At 42.1% G+C, this 22509-nt stretch overlaps 1 protein-coding gene across 18 annotated transcripts in view; it reads left to right on the top strand.

The window, feature by feature from the left end:
* Nucleotides 1-22509, top strand: part of LOC126297395 (muscle calcium channel subunit alpha-1-like) — a 1224415-nt gene that overhangs the window by 820451 nt on the left and 381455 nt on the right. For all 18 annotated transcript variants that reach the window (XM_049988154.1, XM_049988156.1, XM_049988157.1 and 15 more), the window contains exons 12-13: nt 2543-2616; nt 22151-22302. In XM_049988154.1, coding sequence (XP_049844111.1) covers nt 2543-2616; nt 22151-22302 — 226 coding nt within the window. The remainder of the gene's footprint in view (nt 1-2542; nt 2617-22150; nt 22303-22509) is intronic.

Genomic DNA, 22509 nt, shown 5'->3' with positions numbered 1-22509 from the left:
AGCACATGAGCAATGGGACACAGCATCTCCAAGGTAGCAGTGAAGTATTACCATTTGATGTGTCTACCATGAATATCAGGATTCAAGTAAAACACCAAATCTCCGACAATACTGTGGCCGGAAAAAGATCCTGCAAGAATGGGAACAACAACAACTGAAGAGAATTGTTCAACAATGACAGAAGTGCAACCCTTCCACAAATTGCTGCAGATTTCAATGCTGGGCCATTAACAAGTGTCAGCATGTGAACCATTCAACAAAACATCATTGATATGGGCTTTCAGAGCCAAAGGCCCACTTGTGTACCATTGATGACTGCACAACACAAAGCTATTTGCCTCACATGGGCCCATCAACACAGACATTGGACTGATGATGACTGGAACATTTTGCTTGTCTGGACAAGTCTCATTTCAAATTGTATTGAGTGGATGGACATTTATGGGTACAACCTCATGAGTCCGTGGACCCTTCATCCCACCAGGGGACGGTTCAAGCTGGTGGAGGCTCTGTAATGGTGTGGGGTGCATTCTGTTGGATTGATATTGGACCCCTGATGCATTTATATATGACTCTGGCAGTTGAAATGTGCGTATGCATCCTGTCTGATCACCTGTATCCACTCATATCCATTGTGCATTTCGACAGACTTAGGTAATTCCAGCAGGACAATGCGACACCCGTCACATCCAGAATTGCTACAGAGTGGTTCCAGGAACACTCTTCTGAGTTTAAACACCTCTGCTAATCACCAAACTCCCCAGACATGAACATTATTGAGCATATCTGCAAGTTCTCGCAATCTGTTGTTCAGAAGAAATCTCCTCCCCTCATTCTCTTATGGATTTATGGACAGCCCTGCAGGATTCATGGTGTCAGTTCCCTCCAGCACTACTGCAGACATTAGATGAGTGCATGCGACATCGTGATGTGGCACTTCTGTGTGCATATGGGGGCCCTACACGATATTAGGCAGCTGTACCAGTTTCTTTGGCTCTTCAGTGTATAATGAGGTGGCAAAAGTGATACGATAGCAAAATGCAAATATACAGATCGTGGCAGTACCCAGTAAACACAACTGCAAAGTGAAACTAGACTGAGACACTGATTTAGAGAAAAAGTTCAGCAGTCATAGCTTTATTTGCTACACTTTAGAGACATCAGTTAATCATTAATAACAGCAAACAATTACGATTTGCATGGTAATATTATTTATGACTTTAAAATGTTCATTTCAAGTCTGACTGAAGTAATGATAGTGTCAATGTTATGTTTATATTATTTTAGCATGTATAGTCAAAGAAAATAACATAGTGCCATAAAAATGAAGGAAAAAATGTATTTCACCCCCCCCCCCAAAAAAAACCCTATTACTCTTTCACAAAATATGCTGTGGACAACAATACCATATTGCTCCCTCAGTAATGCTACACATAACGTAAAATGCCTCAGACAGTAGTATGTTAACCAATCAATTTGACAAAGTGTTACAGAAATTTAATTTTCATTGGGAAATATGAGGCTTAAACTCTCATCTGCCATTCTATGTGGTACCTTTAAATCACAAACGAAAAGTAATATTTGCTTTGAAACAACATGTGTAAAGTCCTGGTAACTTTTTAATAAAGGGAGAAACACACTGAAATTTTGTGATCTTGGATAAATAAAATTATATAGTATTTTATATCTGATTCACACATGTACGTATGTGATAATCAGATTATGGAGATGATATTTGGTTAGTATAACATTTTTCATTTGTTTTTCTTACCTTGAATAAAATCCTTTTGTTGAACCCCACATCTTTTGTGATTTCAGAGCTAATATATCAATTTCAAACAATTCAACAGATCATTGACAGTGCATAATTGTAAAAGTTAAAGATTGATTCTTATGAAACTTTGTGTTTGTTCCCTTTGCTATAGTGTCCCCTTCATATAAATTACAAAGCTTTCTGGATGAATAGGTTAGTAAGATTAATAAAGCTGTTAACTTTATAATAGCTTCCACCTCATCATTGTTGTCTGTATATGTTGTGGGAGGGTCTGTTGTTGTATATCAATCCAGATATGTTTGTATTCATATTAAAATACCAATATTTTGGCATGGATGCTAGAATTTGGTAATATAATCTCAGTTAATTAAGGTATGTTGACTTGAGGAATTTGTGGATAAACAAAGAATGGGAACTAACAAGTCTTACTAATCACATGTAAATGTCTTCTCATAAAGACGGCAGTTCAATCCCGTGTCTGGCCATACTCCAGAAAAATGTCGGGATGGTTCCTTTGAAAGGACAAGGCCAATTTCCCACTCCGTCCTTCCCTAATCCGATGAGACCGATGACCTCGCTGTTTGGTCTCTTCCACCAATCAATCTGATCCAATCTTCTCTTAAAACATGGGAGCTCCTCCTTGGCCAGGCATGATACTTCTCACAAATACTTTTACTTGGTATCATTGTGCTAAAAAAAATTCCTAAGGCTGTAATCATCTTTTAATCTCTACTTTTACTAACATTTGTCATTTTTTTTTATTTTCAGACTGGACCAATCTCTTCTTTGTTGCTCTCTTCTCAATGGAAATGTTAGTCAAGATGTATAGCTTAGGATTTCAGGTAATATAAAGGGAAAGTGAAGGTAATATTAGAAGTTTGACAGTGAATGTGTATTGGATGTAACTGACTGTGTCATCTTTTCATATTTTTATCATTTTACACAATCTACCTTTGTACTTACTTGCAAACCCTTATCCTGCCCTCGGAGCCTCATTGAAGAAAGTTAATTGACTTGCTGTAGGACTGTTGTTATGGAAAGTGTCCTAATAATGTACACAACAAAAGTTTTTAATTAATGTGGTTTTTCCCTTATTTATCATCACTATATGTGACACAATGACCAGTTCCAGTTTTCGGATAAAGTCATCGTTTACAGGCAGGAATCTCCACAATCCTATGAAACTGACACATATAGTGAACTTTCATGCTTGAAGTCTGACATTATATCACCACAACAATTCTAGTGTGCACAGTTTGTTAGCATTCAAGCTTACAGATACGTAACACAAATGCACAGATGTTCATGATGATAACAAAATTATGTGACTAGAATAAATGTTATCTACAGAATGACTGAAAGAAGTTACAGACACTACATGTTTCTACAAAGATGTTTACTGTAAGAATGCAAGTGCCATATTCTCAAAGATATAATCATATAAAAGCTCATCCAGGTCTTTTGACATAGATCCTACTTGCATGATTACCAGCTGTGAACTGAAAATTTCGGTGTGGGCTTAGAATTGTTAATGATAGCTTATGAACATTTTAGTATTTTCGACACTACATAATCATTTGGAAAACTGCCACATTAGATTTTTCTAATTTGCATGCACTGTGTGTTAAGACAGTAATTTGGTTGTGATGGGTTAATAAAGTGTAGCGTTCATGGAATCATTTTGTATGCCTATGTTTGGGATAATCCATTTATGAGCAGAGGCACCATCTTGAGACTTTTAATTATTTATGATAATGTATGCAAATTATTAATTAATAACTTTTTTAATTAACAAAGGGTGTCATTTAGTCCAGGAAAATCAAGGCAACAAAAATATTGTGGTAGAATCAAGTAGCTAACAAGCACACTGGCTAAATTGGCTGTGGAAATTTTGGATGGATGTGAACTTTGACCACAATTATATCTTAATGAAATTGTTTTTAGGAGAATTAAAGTATGTTGCTGTAAAGTCTGGATTCTTAGCTCTCTGTTGGTAGGTGTCAATATGTCTAATATGACTGATTAGCTCATTCAAAATCTTTCCATGCATGTCTTTATATGTTCAATTATTAATATTTTTTAATTACTCCTCAAAATTAAATATATCATTGCAGTTAGTGTATCAACAATTATCATAGAAATAATGACTTAGCAGGAAATATAATATTAACGATGGTTGGACATATTTAGGCATATACTGCTCATTCTCAGGTGTGTATAACTAACTTCAAAATCAAAAAAAAAAATTATTAGTAGTAGAAGTGCAATAAGAGCAGAAGAAAGAATTAAATCATTTCTGCTATTTGAACATTATAAATGCATATATTATTGGAACTTTCACTGGTCATTGTTTTCACACACATATAAAAAATAATATGAACAAATGAGTCCTTTTTCCTAAACTTTATATCATAACAGCAAAATTTTCTCTCATTTTCTTTTCTTTTTAACTCGGTGTCTGAGTACAGTGCTCTTCCTTTGAAATCCAGTACATACAGTCCACCCTCTCTCATAGTCCAAAAGGTGGTTCTGTCTCCCAAGCACTTTTGTCAGTGTTCATGGCTACACAAACACCCAGTGTTCGTAAACATGAGAAATATACAAAAATATCTGAAATTAATAACACAATAATGTTCATATTTAAACCTGAAAGAAAGTGAGTTACCCCCTATTCTGGAAGAAATACAGTTTATATGCTGATCAGTCACATTTATGTAGCCACCTGTCAAAAGCCTGAATAACCACATTTGCTGTGCAGACTGCTTTGAGATATGCAGAAAGAGTCAAAGGATTCTGGAGGGCACTCACAGGGCTGTGAAGTCATGCTGACTCCAGTTCCATAGCCAGCTGTGCTAGGTTTCTCAGGTGAGGATCTAGGGTGTGAACAGCCTGATCAAGATGGTCCCACAGACTCTCAATTGGGTTTAAATCCAGTGAGTTAGGTGGCCAGGGGAGTACAGTAGACTCATCTTGGTGCTCTTCAAACTGTGCATGTACACTATGTGATCAAAAGTATCCGGACACCTGGCTGAAAATGATTTACAAGTTCGTGGTGCCCTCCATTGGTAATACTGGAATTTAATATGATATTGGTCCACCCTTAGCCTTGATGATAATTTCCACTCTCACAGGCATATGTTCAATCAGGTGCTAGAAAGTTTATTTGGGCTGCCATTCCCCTTCTTTGTGGAGTGCTGCACTGAGGAGAGGTCTTGGTGTCAGTCAGTGAGGCCTGGCACGAAGTCGACATTCCAAAACATCCCAAAGGTGTTCTATAGAATTCAGGTCAGGACTCTGTGCAGGCCAGTCCATTACAGGGATGCTATTATCGCGTAACCACTCCACCACAGGCTGTGCATTATGAGCAGGTGCTTGATTGTGCTGATGGATGCAGTTGCCATCCCTGAATTGCTCTTCAATAGTGGGAGACAAGAAGGTTCATAAAACATCAATGTAGTCCTGTGCTGTGATGCTGCCATGCAGCCATGCAAAACTACAAGGGGTGCAAGCCCTCTCCATGACCACACCATAACACCACCGCCCCTAAATTTTACTGTTAGCACTACACATGGTGGCAGATGATGTTCACTGGGCTTTCACCATACGCACACTGTGTGCGCCATGATTCGTCACTTCACACAACATTTTTTCACTGTACAGTTGTCCAATGCTCCTTACACCAAAGATGCACCATTTGGCATTTACCTGTGTGACGTGTGGCTTATGAGCAGCTGCTTGACCATGAAATCCAAGTTTTCTCACCTCCTGCCTTCCACTTGCAGTGGATCCTCATGCAGTTTGGGATTCCTGTGTGATGGTCTGGATAGATGTCAGCCTGTACGGTTTTGTGCTGTATGTGTCCCTTCATGTTTCCACTTCACTGTCACATTGGAAACAATGGACCAAGGGATGTTTAGGTGTGTAGAAATCTCGCATACAGATGTATGACACAAGTGACACCCAATCATCTGACCACATTCGAAGTCCATGAGTTCTGCAGAGCACCCCATTCTGCTCTCTCATGGTGTCTAATGACTACTGAGGTCACTGATATGGAGTACCTGGCTGTAGGTGGCAGCACAATGCACGTAATATGAACAATGTATGTTTTAGGGGGTGCCTGGGTACTTTTCATCCGATAGTGTATACTGGGAGCTATGTGGCCTGTTGCATTTTTCTGCTGGAGAACGTCATTGTGCCTATGAAAAATAAACTCCATGTAGGGTTGGATATGGTCATTCTCCACACCATAATGTTTTCTCTTCCAGCCTGGACCTATCTGACAATTGTCACAAGGTGTTTGCCATGTGTCTGATGAAGCATAAAATGTGATTCATCTGAAAGGGCCACCTTTCGCCTCTGTGTCCGTCCAGTTATGGTAATGGCATGCAAATTTCAGCCTTTGTTACCTATGAACAGCAGTCATTATGGGTGCATGCACCAGGTGCCTGCTGCAGAGGCCCATATACAGCAATGTTCGCTAAATTGTTATTGAAGAGACACCGTTGGTAAGGGTGGGTCAACACCCTATTGAATTCCAGCATTACTTACGGTGGGGGCCATGAACTTGTAAGTCATTTTCAGCCAGGTGTCCAGATGATTTTGATCATATAGTGTATAGATGTAGATGTTAATGTTAGAAACTATCAAATTTTATAAAAAGTAAGTTAACAGTGTTAATAAAAGTACAAACATAAGCACATCAATATGTCCAAAAACCAGTTACAAAAATGTAGGAAGAAAATGGCAAGAGGATACACTTGTGTATAAAGGCATAAAATTTTTTAAAAAATGACATACACAATGTTGTACACACATCAGGTCATATGAAATTTAATACAACAAAAATTTCACTTAAAATATAAAACAGTGAGAGTATAAAGGACAGAGATGTGGAAAAAGATGGCCATCTATAGAGGGCTCAGGAAAATGACTATTTGTGAATAAGAATTTATTCTGAGAAACTAACAGACTGAACCGAGACAAACCACCATAAAAAATTAAAATATAAAACTTAACACGAAGCAGTTACAGGCAAAAATGTTTACAACTCCACCTCGACATAAATCTAACAAGAAAAACATGGTCATATAAAGCATATAAGAAATGCATTTCAACTGACATGCAAAGATGTTTATCATAAATTAGGGACAATCTGCTCAAATATCACATATACTACAGATTGTGAGGCCCACTTACTCATTAAGCTGGTGAATGTCAGATGATCCGTGGTGGTAGAAAATCTCCATCTTCTATTGTGTGGATTGTGATGATTGCTACATTGGACAGACAGGATGAAAAGTGGCGGTCTGCTCCAGTTAACGTGTTGCCATTGATAGAAAGGATGTGGTAGAGAAGTCCAACATTGTCACTCCCCTGATTGTGAGTGGACATTGTGTTCCAGCTGTTGACTTGCATATGTGACTATTGCACCATGGTGAGAAGGGTAAGTTTATGGATCTCCTTAACCGTTCGGCCACATGGAAGGTGCTCTTCCTTAACGCAATCTGTTTATATGTGTGACTATGTATTCAAATTTGAAAGATGTATGTGTTTAAGTTAGATGTAACCTCATAGGGTGATGTATGACACATATTTTTCTCATTTTTATTATTACTGCATTGCGCTGTCTTCTATATGTTTGTATTGTACTTGTTTCTTTTAGCTCTGGCACTGTTGATAGCTTTTCTATAGTCAGAATTGATCTGCAATAAATTCAGATTATCCAGGACAAACTGCTGCATTTTTCCATTTGAACTTTGGAATGAGTAAAGATAACCACTAACAGAGTATCTAAGCTGTCAACATTGTGTGTTCAATGCTGAGGATGAAAATTTGGTGCACAAATGGACAAAATCATTCAGTATGCCATAGAAAAGTATTTTCTATGCAATGTTTTAAGGAATGGGAAGGACCCAACATGGTTTAATAGTCATTTTAGAAAGTTGTCATATAAACAGAGCTTCATCCTTTAAGAGAAGTCAAAATATAACTGACAAACTAAAACCGAACAAAAGAAAAATGAGCGCAAAAAAGTGTATCATACTGTAGAAAACAGACATCAGCATGGCCATAATGAACCAAAGTTTATTCTTTTTCAACATACAAGTGAACGACTGTTGAGAACACTCATACGAACACAGAAACAATTGAGATACCGATACAAGCATTTCCTCACAATAAGTATGAACACAACAGGATGGTGAGTGCCTGCTGCACTACGCTAATAAATAGAATGGCTCTAGTATACAGCATGGTGGCTGCCAAGCTGTGTGCACAGGTCATATGGCCCACTGTAAGTAGCCTCTGTTGGTCTGCTTGTGCAGATGCCATTGGAAGAATATTTGAAGTGAAGTGTAGCCTGCCAACAACCTGGTGCCGCAGTGTGTATCCGAGTGTTATGGACAGGGTTATAGTGTTCCTCTCCACTTGGAGAAGGGATGCACCAGTGATGCAAGCATCAGAGCGACTGTTGAAACATCTGTGGCCCCTACAATTGACACAACAGGTGTGTCAGTGATGGTGAAAGGATATACTGGGCTGAAGCCATTGAAAAAGAGCAGGAGTGGTGTGACCGTGGACACCTGCTGCGGCCTCTCTGCTGTAATGTACCTTAAGAGAAGACAAGTTACAAGGGTGCTGGTAGGACCTCAATGTCTGATCCCTTGATGTAGTGAAGCTGCATTGACAATGAAGGCACCCACCACTTGATCAGGGATGCCAGGAATGCCAGTGTTGAAGGACCTGAAGGCTCCAGCCTTGCTGGCTGTGAAATCACTGGTGGCAGTAAAGCGTCATGGAAAGACCCAGCAGCAGGTGCCGTGGATCCTGGACTGTGGAGGAGAGCAGGGACAGGTGACATATACAAAGAGGGGTGGTCTGCACTGCAGGAGGGACACCCAACAACGTTGGGACAGGTGCTGTGGGGGCGGGGGGGGGGGGGGGGGGGGGTGGCAGAGGCAGAGCCAGAGGCACTGGCGGTGGAACCACAGCCCTTGCCAAGGCACGAGGATGCAACTGGTCACTGGTGAGCACCGTACAGAGTCCATGGTCTCAGTAGCTGTGGACCTTGGCTGTAATCCACTTCGATCAGCAGAGCCAGGAGCAAACCACGTTGGGGGCTGTGCTGACAGATGTTAGGGGGTAACATGAGCAGATGCAGTAGGATGTGTAGCTGATTGCCATGATGCATCTCAGCTGGAGTCTGATCTACCACCAGCATAAACCTGTATAAACTCAAGATGCATGTCAAGGTGGCATCTGAGGAGGAGTGTGTGACACACTTCTTAATTTCAATCTTTAATGTACAGATGAGATGTTCCGTCTCGCCATTATTTTGGGTGTGAAAAGGAGGAGCAGTCATGTGATGAAGGCATTGATGGGCATAGGAGTCATGGAAGGCCTGAGACACAAACTGTGGACCATTATCTGTCACAATCATATAAGGCAAACCTTAAATAGAAAAACATTTGGAGATGGTGTGAATCAGAGCCATGGCGGCTGTTGAACCACCAGGAGGAGTTTAGGAAGGGTCCCACAAAATCAACATGGATGTGTTCCCATGGATGCTGTGGTGAAGGCCACGGAGAGAGCACCCCCATCATGCCGCCTGTTGTGTAGCACACTAAGAGCAGACCATGAATAAATGTACAGTGTTGCTGTCGTTTCTGGGCCAGAACATATGCTGACAGGTCAGTAACTTAGTATGCGAGACCCCCTCCCCCAACGTCCATTATATAGGAACTAGCACATCCTGCAATAGGGCGGCTGGGATCACAACCCTAGGTGATGGGCCATCTGTTGCTTAGAGAATGGTACTACCCAATACCAAAAGGTGATGACACAGGGCAAAAGAGGTATGTGAAGGATCAGAAACCCTGCCTGGCAGCTTGTCCGGCCAACCATGCTGAATGCGATGAACAAATTGATGCAAAACCAGATCGGCAGTGACAGCAGCTGCAATCTTAAAGTCCATAATAGGAAACCTTTCCAGTAGATTAGATTAGATTAGATTAGATTAATAGTTGTTCCATAGATCATGAATACGACACTTCGTAATGATGTGGAACGTGTCAGGTTAATAAAAGATGTCTGTACAAGAAATTACATTACACAAAATATTGCATGACACTAATGATTAAGTTTTTTTTTTTTTTTTTTACTTTATATCTAAAAATTCAGCCAATGAGTAGAAGGAGTTGTCATCTAGAAATACTTTTAATTTATTTTTAAATGTTAGTTGGCTATCTGTCAGGCTTTTGATGCTGTTTGGTAGGTGCCCAAAGACTTTTGTGGCAGCATAATTTACCCCTTTCTGTGCCAAAGTCAGATTTAACCCTGCATAGTGAAGATCATCCTTTCTCCTGGTGTTATAGGTATGCACACTGCTATTACTTTTGAATTGGGTTGGATTATTATCAACAAATTTCATAAGGGAATATATATACTGTGAGGTTACTGTGAGGATCCCTAGATCCTTAAATAGATGTCTGCAGGATGACCGTGGGTGGGCTCCAGCAATTATTCTGATTACACGTTTTTGTGCAATGAATACTTTTCTACTCAACGATGAATTACCCCAGAATATGATGCCAGTGTATGTTGCACTTCAACATCTGAGTGAAAACAAAGGAATTAATCCTGATTAAAAATAGGATCTGTCCTCAACGGAAGCCAGGACAGGACATCGACATTGGCATGATGCGCAGTAGGCTGAAAGTGTATTTCACAGTTGTAGCAAGACAGAAACAGGGCCCAATGCTGGAGGCACTGTGCTGCTTTGTCAGGAATGAAGCAGATGGGTTAAGTTATGAAACCAAGAGCTTGTGGTCAGTAATGAGATGGAACCCATACAACAACGTGTAAGAATTTTTGGAGGTATAGACAATAGCAAGAACTTCCTTTTCAACTTGTGAGTTGTGCTGCTGAGCACTTCTGATGGAATGGCCAATATGGCTGAAATAAATTTGGGATAGTAAGCAACTTTACCCGAAAATGCTTGGAGTTCTTTGACATTTGTAGGGTGAGGTAGTGTTTTGACTGCAGCAACATGACCACCTAAGAGTGTAACCCTGTCCTGAGAAGCTTGAAACACCTAATAGACATAGATAGTTCAAAAATGTGTGACTTGGTCAAATTGCATTTCAACCCTGCAATATGTAAAACTGTGAGCAAGGTGCACAAGTTAAGTAAATGCATTTCCATGGTTCAAATGGCTGTGAGCACTATGGGACTTAACATCTGTCGTCATCAGTCCCCTAGTACTTAGAACTACTTAAACCTAACTAACCTAAGGGCATCACACACATCCATGTCTGAGGCAGGATTCGAACCTGCGACCATAGCAGTCATGCGGTTCCGGACTGAGCGCCTAGAACCGCTCTGCCTGCATTTCCATGGATGCACCCAACACAACGATGTCAGTTGTTCCAAAAGAATGCTGAAAAACTGCTGGGGCAGTATCCACATCTAAAAGGAGGCACTGATATTGGTACAACCCTAAGGACATGTTAACCACAAGGAGTTTTTTAGAATCTTCATCCAAGTGAATCTGTAACTAAGCTTCAGATAAATGAATTTTGCTGAAAACTGTCCCTCAGTGAGTTTAGCCAATAACTCGTTTGGATGGGGCAAGGGATAGGTATCAGTGATAGGCTGAGCATTGACTGAAACTTCTAAAGTCACCTCAGAGGTGACCAGTAGGTTTTTTTAACAGTCACAACTGGGGCAGAACACTTACTTGCTATAGTAGGCTGTATGACCCACAGAGATGTGAGCCTGTTCAATCCTGTTTTCACTTGATCACACAAAGCCACTGGAATAGCGGACACATGGAAAAAGTGCATCCACCCTGTAGGTTCCAGGATTATATGGGCCACAACATTAGTGTTACAAAGTAACTCACCTGAGAAAAGAGACAAGAACTCATAACACAGAATCTAACTGCTGGTAAGGGACCAGGTCAGAAATGTGGTGGTGCACCATATCCAAAATGGAAAAACAAAAAACACTGAGAACATCCTGACTGAACAAATTTGCGGTTCCAACATCATCCACTACCAAAAGAGTCGAGGAATGAATCACAAATTTATACATGTTGGGAGCTGTAAACGCCCCAAAAAAACTGGAATATGCTGCTTGTTGTAACTCACCAATTGTCAATTAATGGGAGACACTATCAGAGATCCGAAAAACGCATAAGTTTGTGAGTTTGGTCAAGTCACAGCTGCACACATGTCCACTTTTCATCTGAGTACTTTGTCCATCACTTGCACTTCGATAAACAGTTTATGATGATTCATGAGTACTGGAGACACACAATTAAAATCCACATCCATGTCTTGAGCAGGGGGCTGGGAACAATACAAAGATGTTATATGTGCTCTTTTCCAACAGTTGTTGCAAGTTGCTCAATGATTATGTTGCTGTCCTGTCATGGTGTGTGAAATAGTATGGGCAAGTTGAGAGTACAGAGTACTGTTGTAGCTGTGGTTCTTGTGGTTTATCACATTCGTGTCCAGTGCAGAGTAGAGGCCATGTTTGCATGGCTGCCATAGTGTCCCCTCCCCATCATCCCCCTGAACTGACTAATGCTCAACTCCTTGGTGGGAGCCAACTGACTAATGGTGCCACAGACCATAAAATCAGCATGAGAAACATGATGAGCACTGACATTTGTGATTGAAGCCGTGGAATTGGGCTGCCTAAGCCTGGTAGGACTGGTGAGACTGTTTATGATAGTCATAGAACTTCATACCGGCTGCAGTGACATGTATGTATTTGTGGTGACAAATTGACAGCAACTTATACATTCCATCAAGCGAAAGTGAAGCAGATTCCTGGAGCAGAGCTAACTGGTACAATAACTGGTAGATCCGAGGAAAAACCCAAGGCTTACACGTGAACAACAGTGACACCAAAAGTGAGGAAGTCTCATAAACCTCCCAGTCTCTGGCCAGATCACTGTAAGGGGGAAGGGTGGTTGGTATGCCAACAGCATAGAACCCTGCACAGTCAATGTGGCAGGTAAGCCCCCTCCTCAAGACACGGACACGGACATTGTGTGTCTCCAGTGCTCACAAATCTTAATAAACTGTTTATTGAACTATGAGTGATGGACAAAGTACTCAGATTAAAGACATGGGTGCAGCTGTGACTTGACTGAACTCACAAACTTGTGTGTATTTTGGATCTCTGGTGTTGTCTCCCATTAATCGACATTTCGTGAGTTACAACAAGCAGCATATTGCAGTTTTTTCAGGGCATTTACAGCATGCTACTGCTCCAGGAGAGATTGGAGCACTGCCTGTCCATGGACAAAAGAACCACAGGAACAACCAGGTAGACTGAGCATGTGAAAGTTAACACAACAATCATTGTGAGTTGTATGGTACTGTAAGACTTATAAACAACAGTGTTGTGGCTGGCGGGAGAGCCAACCCATATACCTAAAGGAGGCCGAAATGCACGCGTTTTAGCTCACGCAGGCTTGCGTGAGGTCTGGAACATGACAAGGGAATTAGAATGGAGAAAAACGGACGTAGCTGGTGGAATACTTAATTTAATCGATTAATGGAGAACGTCGCTCTGTATGGTACATGATTCACAATATCAATAGTACGGATACTGGCGCCTTGCTAGGCCATAGCAAATAACGAAGCTGAAGGCTATGCTAACTATTGTCTCGGCAAATGAGAGCGTAGAAGTCAGTGAACCATCGCTAGCAAAGTTGGCTGTACAACTGGGGCAAGTGCTAGGAAGTCTTTCTAGACCTGCCGTGTGGCGGCGCTCGGTTTGCAATCACTGATAGTGGCGACATTCGGGTCCGACATATACTACCGGACCGTGGCCGATTTAAAGGCTACCACCTAGCAAGTGTGGTGTCTGGTGGTGACACCACATTCCTCCCCCGCAAATCGGCATGCGGTTGTGGCATAAGGCTTCCGCCTGCTGTGGGGAGGACCCCATGTTGATGTATGCAATGAGGTGGGGACAACAGGTGAGGCTGTGCCACCCGCACCCTGCCATTCGGACCAGAGGGAGCTAGGAAATGCCTGAAAACCTGTTCCAGGGTGCACGCCAACATGCGGTGTATGCGCCGTAGACAGACAGGAGGGACCGAAGGGTCGTAATATATCGGTCAGGGGCACCAGACGGGCGAAGACGACATATGGTCGAGAGCAGGCAAGAGTTACATGTCGGAGGACAACTGGTCACGGGAAGCGATCAGCGGCACGTGACCCACGGAGGTCCCCGGAGGTTGCAGCGACGCGTCCACTGCGGGTGTCGCCGGTGGGAGAACAGGCGGTGGCAGCTGCGGCGCGTCACCATGGGGCCAAATGGAAGGAAGCGTTGGTAACACCTGGGGCTGAGGTGAGCCAGTAGATGGGTCCCCGGGGCGCTGACCGGACGGCACCGTCACTGAAAGCAGACGGCGAGTGGCAGATCCCGTGCAACGACAGAGGCGCAGCTGTTTGAGATGCCGACGCACCTCACCAGAGGCCCCCAAAACCAGATACATAGCGCGGCCGAGGCAGCGAAGTGTGTGCCCTTTGAGCCAACGCCGTGAACCTCGATAGTGGCGATAGTAGACAACGTCGCCTGGAGCGAAAGCAGGTGTCTGCCGCTGCACAGGAACCTGAAGTGGCGGATGTAGCAAAGACATCAAGGTTAGATGAGGGCGACCGTGGAGCAACTCAGCCGGCGAGCGACCATCTCGGGGCTGAGAGCGATACGAGGACAAAAAGAGCAATAACGCGACTCTTTCAACTTCAACATCTGTGACTTGAAAATCCTGACCAATCGTTCAGCGGCACCGTTTGACTGTGGCAAAAATGGTGCGGACGTCAGATGTTGAATACCATTGGCCTTCAGAATGACTGAAATTCTGCGGACATGAATTGTGGGCCATTGTCGGAAACAATAGTCTGTGGAAGACCTTCACTGCAAAAGATAGCGGATAACACTTGGATGGTGGCAGATGACGTCGTGGAAGACATCCAGACAACAAAAGGAAAATTACTGAATGAATCCACCACAACCAACCATCGAGCATTCCAGAATGGACCAGCAAAATCGATGTGTAAGCTTTGCCAAGGGGAAGTGGCTTTAGGCCATGCAAAGAATTTCCACGGTGGCACTGATTGTTGTTCGGCACAAACCATGCAAGAAGAGCACATATTCGTAATTGCGGCATCGATTCCGAACCAAGTACAGTGCTGACGGGCAAGTTGTTTCGTTCTCACTATACCCCAATGTGCTTGGAGGAGAAGCTGTTAGACAAAGGACTGTAACGAACGTGGTACCACAATCCTGGACTGATCATTATCAGAACGCAACAGCAAAACACCACATCGTACAAAAAGTCTCTCCTTGTGAGCAAAAAATCAGTGAACCAACGGATCCCTGATCCGTGACTTTGACAAGGGCCATTGCGTAGCAACAAAACGCAGAACGCGAGCAAGGATAGGGTCGACAGCTGTGGCTGTAGCTATGCGACGAAAATCAGTCGGAAACGATTCGACCACGTCATCGATTTCCGAATCAATGAACATGCAAGCAAGTTTGGAGGAATCGTATGCCCTATCCTCAGCAACAGGAAAGTGGGACAACACATCGGCGTTTCCGTGCTTAGCAGTGGACCGATAAAAGGTATCATAGCAGTACTGCGAGAGGAAAATAGACCAGCGAATGAATTTCTGCACTGTACGTGGAGATACAGGCTTGGTCGGATGAAAAAGCGATGTCGAAGGTTTGTGGTCTGTGATTATGGTAAAGTGACGACCATATAAGAAATCATGAAACTTTGTAACACCAAATACGAGAGCCAATGCTTCTTTCTTGCTCTGTGAATAATTTCTTTGTGCAGACTATAGCAATTTGGACGCAAAGGCAATAGGGCGATTGTGCGATCCATCTTTGTGTGCCAGCACAGCACCGATCCCGAAATCCGATGCATCCACCATCAACAAAAGGGTCTTCTGGGGATCGAATGGCGTAAGGCAAGTATGGGAAAGCGACGCCGATTTCAATTGGCAAAAGGCGCATTGGCATCCCGTCGTCCAGACGAATGGAACACCCTTACGGCGTAAGCGATGAAGCAGAGCTGAAATGGAAGAGGCATGCGGCACATATCGATGGTAATAATTTATTTTGCCCAGCACACTCTGTAGCTGCTTCAAATTCTGCGGTGATGGCAAGTCTTGTATGGCACGAAGGTGCGTGGAACAGGGATGTATGTCTTGGGCATTGAGTACATGTCCAAAGTATGGCAAGTCCCGAGCAAAAAACACACATTTGTCCTTCCACAAGCGAAGACCATTTTGCCGCAAGATCCGAAATAATGTTCTAAGATTGGCCAAATGTTCTTCTTCCATCTTTCCAGAGATAAAAATATCGTCCAGATAATTTGCTGCAGTAGGGACCGACGCACAAACAGTTTGTAGATATTGCTGAAACAATGCAGGAGCGGATGCACACCCGAATGGCAGTCGTTTGAATTGATACAACCCAAGATGCGTGTTAACCACCAAAACGCGCTGTGATTCTTTATCCACCGGTATTTGCAAGTACGCATCTGCTAGGTCCAACTTCGAAAAATATTTACCCGGGCACAGTTTGTCAAAAAGATCTTCCGGGTGGGGTAAAGGAGAAGTTGCAATCACTAGTTGTGGATTCACTGTTGCCTTGAAGTCCACACAAAGTCTCAACTTTCTGGAAGGTTTTGGCAAAATTACTAAGGGCAATGCCCAGAGAGAAGACTGCACACGTTCAATTACACCTTGTGATTCTAAATCGTGTAACGTTTTTGCGACCTCATCACGCAATGCGTGGGAAACATTGCGCGCTCTGAAAAATTTTGGTTGCGCGTTTACTTTCAGTTCCAAATGTGATTTATAGTTCTTAGCGCAACCAAGGCCCGGTGCAAAAATGCCTGCAAATTCTTCACATAGACGAGAAACACTGTCTGAAGGCACAGTCTGGTTCACTGATAGGATCTTATTTACTATAGACAAGTTAAAAAAACTGAAATAAATCGAAACCAAACAAGTTCATTGCAGAAGAAGAACAAAGGATGTAAAATGACACAAGTTTCGTTTGTCCTTTGTATGTTGCAAGAAGGCTGCACTGTCCTAACACAGGTATATCTTGACCGGAATAGCTAGATAATTAACATTTGCGGCACGCAACGGAGGTGTGCCCAGCAGTTTGTAAGTGTCCTGATTGACCAGTGAAACTGCAGCTCCAGTATTGAGCTGGAATGGTATCACTTTGCCGTTAATGTCCAAGTCTACAAAAAGTTTATTGTCCTGCTGACGACAAGAGCGACTGTCTCGTGCAACGTGAACTGACACTGGTACATTATCACTTGCGACTTGACAGGAGTTCTGGCGACGTCAACGCACACTATTTTTGGGATGAACACAGTCATTGTTAGAGTGAGTGGCACTCGGTGGAGTGGAATGAACTACATGAATTTCCATGGGTGAAGTTTCGCGAGCCTGAGTATCCTTGGTTCGATTCTGATTCCGGCGCAAAGCAAAGGGCCTGGAATGGTTTTGAGCTTCTGATCTGAGCTTTTTCTGGCAAACACTCTGAACAAGTACTTTTTTATTACAATAAAAGCAAATAGCTTGGCATGACGGGCAATTCTCACGCAAATGTTTAATAGCAAACCATGGGCATGGTTTTATCACTGCATTTGCTTGCCGGCATGACACACGTGGCTGAGAGCCTGGCGGCAGCGACGTGGCCTGGCGCGAGGGCTATTTAGTGCTCCGTGCAGCTCGCCCGGTGGGCCGGTTATTCTGACACAATGCTGATGAAGTTTCAAATGATTCCTCAGCAAAGTCAAGTGTGTCTTGCCGATCCAATATGTCCATCACTTGTTGAAGGGAGGGATTGACTAGTTTCAAAATCTGTTCCCTTATACAAACATCAGAAACGTTCTGTGCAATTGCATCACGTACCATAGTATTTGAATAAGGGAGTCCACATTGACACTCAAAAGCACAATCCCTAGTAAGGCCTTGCAAGGTTGCAACCCACTCCCGATTAGTCTGACCTGCCGTACGTTTTGTACGAAAGAAGGTATACTGTTTGGCAACTACGTTGACTGATTCTTTGAAATATGCATCTAATGCTGACAAAATTTCTTCGTAGGACAGAGTTGCTACGTCATGTCGGGGAAATAATTTCACTATCACACTGTACGTGGTCACACCAACTGAAGAAAGGAGAAATGGCTGCCGCTCGTTACCTTGAATTCTGTAGGCGGCGAGATGGAATCCAAATTGGCATGACCACTCCGTCCAGCTTTCCAGTGCAGCATCAAAAGGTCGAAAAGTGGGTGCAACTGCGTGTTGTGGCTGCGTTAGCGGTGAAGCGGCTGCTGCCGCATTGTTTTGCATCGCACGTTGACCCTGGACGAGCTGTCCAAGGTCATTCAGTAAGGCCTGCGTCTGCTGATTCTGTAAGCGATAAAATTCGGACAGTACATTTGGAGATTGTGGCGAAGCCATTACACAAGTAAATCAGGGCAATTTAAATAAGAACACTTTTACTCTTGTCGCCAAGGTTGTGGTTGGTAGGAGAGCCAACCCGTATATCTAAAGGAGGCCGAAATGCAAGCGTTTTAGCTCACGCAGGCTGGTGTGAGGTCTGGAACATGACAAGGGAATTAGAATTGAGAAAAACGGAAGTAGCTGGTGGAATACTTAACTTTAATCGATTAATGGAGAACGTCGCTCTGTATGGTACATGATTCACAATATCAATAGTACAGATACTGGCACCTTGCTAGGTCATAGCAAATAACGTAGCTGAATGCTATGCTAACTATCGTCTCGGCAAATGATAGCATAGAAGTCAGTGAACCATCACTAGCAAAGTTGGCTGTACAACTGGGGCAAGTGCTAGGAAGTCTTTCTAGATCTGCTGTGTGGCGGCGCTCGGTCTGCAATCACTGATAGTGGCGACATGCGGGTCCAACGTATACTGCCGGACCACGGCTGATTTAAAGGCTACCACCTAGCAAGTTTGGTGTCTGGTGGTGACACCACAAACAGCATGGCCACAATGAACCAAAGTTTATTTTTCTTCTGCAGACAAGTGAACATCAGTTGAGAACATAGACACAAACATACGATCTATGTAATGATACAAGGAGTTGCTGACAATAAGTATGTTCACAATATGAGAGTGACTGCTTGCTGCATTGTGCTTATAAATAGGGGGGTTCCGGTAGACGGCACGGTGGATGCTATACACCAGTCATGTGGTCCACAACAGGCAGCCTCTGGTGGTCAGCCTGCACAGATGTCAGTGGTAGAATATTCAAAGTGTAGTGCACCAGTGATCTTGTGCTGTGGTGTGTATTCAAGCATTATGTATAGGGCTATAGCAAGGAGAGCAATGAGAAAAACTTTCAGTGATCTTGAAAGTAAAATTTTGCCAAGTGACCTGACTAGCAACCATAAGAAGTTCTGGATTTACGTAAAATCAGTAAGTGAATGAAAATCATCTATTCAGTCACTCAATTGCCGTAGTGGCAGTGAAACAGAAGATGACAGAGGAAAGTGCAAAATACATTATTTGGTCTTCCAAAACCATTTCCAGTGAAATATCACAATAGAGCACATACTTTCAGTCATCGCATGAATGTCAAAATGGCAGATATTGAGATAAGTGATCATGAAATAGAAGAGCAAATACAATTGCCTTGTAGTAGAAAGACATTTGGACTGGATGATATAGCTGTAACATCCCTCAGAGATTATTTGAAAGACATTGCTCCCCTTCTAGGAACTGTTTATCATAGGCTGCTGGAAAAGGCAGGGTTCCTATTGACTACAAAAATCCACAGGCAATGCCCATTTCCAATAAAAATTGTAAGACAGTTGCACATAATTGTAGTCCTTTATTGCTAATGTTGATCTGTTGTAGAATTAAGGAGAATGTTTTTGCTCATGTATTATAGGAATATCTTGGGAAATGCGGCTCGCTCTGGTCCTCCATTAGATCCTCAGTGCTGTAGACAGTGGTGGCAGGTTGATGCTCTGTTTCTTGACTTCAGGAAGTCATTTAATACAGTCCCACACTGTCATTTAGTTAAAAAAATTTAGCTTACCAAGTATTGAACCAGATTTGTGGCTGGATTCAAGACTTCCTTGCAGATAGAACTTAACACTGATTTTAATGGAACAAAAGCAACAGATTTAAAGGTAATGTCAGCAATATTCTAAGCCAGTCTGATCTAACTGTTGTTGTTTATAAATATAAATGATATAATGGATAATGTTGCAGGCTCTGTGAGGCTGTTTGGAGGCGATGCAGTTGTCTATAAGAAGGTAGCGAGGTAGGACTGTAGTGAGGTACAGGAAGACCTGCAGAACACTGAAAAATTGTATAGGGACTGTCAGATGATCCTGAACTTAAAGAAATGTAACATTTGTGCATACATAAGCAGAAGAAATCCACTTCTGTACAATTTACACTGTTGGTGGTAAATTGTTGCAAACAGTAACTACCAGAAAATATCTAAGAGTAACTATGGAATAACCAGATAAAACAAATAGTAGGAAAAGCACATGCTAAATTGAGTTTCATTGGAAGTCTCTCAAGGAAACATAATTCATCCACTAAAGAACTGGCTTACAAAACACTTGTTTCACTGATTCTTAATTATTGCTCATTAGTTGGGGACCATCATCAGTGTGGATTAATAGCGGAGATAGACAGGATCAAACAGTGTGTGTTATGTTTCTTCATTGGATCACTTAGCCAGAGTGAGTTACAAGGATGCTTAACTAACTCTTGTGGAAGAAACTACAATAGAGGTATTGTGCATCACAGAAAGGTCTACCATTGAAATTCTGAGATAGTACATTCTGGGAAGAGTCAGAGAAAATATTACTTCCCCCACCCCACCCCACAAACATATGTCTGACGAAATGATCATGAGAAAATTTGAGATATTGAATCTAATATGAAGGTCTACCAACAGTCATTACTCCCACACACCATTTGTGAATGGAAAAGGAGGGGGGGGGGGGGGAGAGGGGGAGCAGATAGTGGTACCAGAAGTACCCTTCATCACCCAGTGTCAAGTGACTTGTGGAGTACAGATGTAGATGCAGTGCAGTCATAAAGTCAAGGGAGGGAGCAAAGCCTGAGAGAAAGAGTAACAGAAAGGAGAGCAGGATGTAACCTGAGAGAAGACATCCTAGCTCAGGCAAGATAGTGGCATGAACAAAATATAGACAGAGGGAGACCAGTGAGAGAAGAATGTGGATAAAAATTAAAGATATATCACCAAACTGAAGAAGGGAGGGATAAGTACCTTGAAAGGAGGATGAAGTATTTGGAATAGGAGGTACTGAAGGACAGAGAATCAGAAAATGAGGCTGTGATGATGATGATGATGATGATGATGATAATGATGATGATGAACTATTGAAGTACACAACATTGTGTTCAGCAGCATGTTCTGAAACCGATCATTTAACCATGGCATCGGCCATAGTTTCACAATGTCTATGCATCCAGATGCACTGTTGCTTGGTGATCAGTCTCACTCAAAATCCTATGAAATTTGCCTAAATTTCATCAAGTCATGATATCATATGGTGCTCTCATGAGTGGCCCACTCTCTGAATGGGTGCAATATACCTGTGATAATACTGGAACAAAAAGTACTAGCTTATTGCCTGGGACAGTTCTTGTATTGAAGTCTTACATGGATATGACCCATGCAGTAAACAATTGAATATACACATGACATAAGGTTGGATCAAAGAACAAATGTTAGTAAGCTAAGTTACAGTTACCATGCTCCTTTTCTTGTTTACGTGCATGTCTCCTGCTCAGTGCCTCCACTATATGGTGCGTCGCTATATTCACTAATTCAGATGTCCATATTCCGTGCAGAATTTTCCAGTGTAGTATTATTGTAAACAAAATTGTACATTTTCTTATATTTCAGCATAAATAATTTAATATTCTTACGTCAATAAATAATGGGTTAGTGGTTATCATCTATTCTTGTAAAACTAAGTAAAAGTCATTCTAGTTTATTATACTTTTTTCTCCAACTCAGGCCTATCAGCTCACAATATAAAGTATCTTGCATAGTACTTATAATAAGACAAAAATCTAAGTCCTTTGCAATGCATTTCTAACTTTGTTTAAACTTGTATTTGAAAACTAAGATCTGATTTGTGACATTCAAAATCTGTTGCAAACCTTTTCATGTCACAGTATATCACAGTTCAGTTTTAAAATACAATAACATTAGCCTGCAACAACATTAGTGTGTAACTTAGTAAACCCGATTTATCAATGTAAACATAGTGTGACATAGCTTTTTATGTTTTTCAGGGCTACTTTGTGTCACTGTTCAACCGCTTTGACTGTTTTGTCGTCATAGGTAGTATAGGTGAAATTGTTTTAACGCACACAAAAGTTATGCCGCCTCTGGGAGTATCTGTCTTGCGGTGTGTTCGTCTGTTACGAGTGTTCAAGGTGACCAAGTGAGTTTACACTAAATTTCTCTTCTTTCTTTCCATTACTGAATTTTTTCACTACTTATAATTTATCTGATGATTCAAGGATGACCGCAAGCTAAAATTAAGTCAATTGCTGCATTATAACAGAGACTGTGATCTTTACATTAGTCTTGATTAACTTCACATTTTTTACTTAACTTCTTTATAAATGTAAGTGTTTATTGTAGGCCA

The sequence above is a fragment of the Schistocerca gregaria genome, chromosome X (assembly GCF_023897955.1).
Source record: "Schistocerca gregaria isolate iqSchGreg1 chromosome X, iqSchGreg1.2, whole genome shotgun sequence".
In the NCBI taxonomy this organism is placed as follows: domain Eukaryota; kingdom Metazoa; phylum Arthropoda; class Insecta; order Orthoptera; family Acrididae; genus Schistocerca; species Schistocerca gregaria.
The sequence above is the reverse complement of the archived record's forward strand: the minus strand, read 5'-3'. Positions and strand labels throughout refer to the sequence as shown.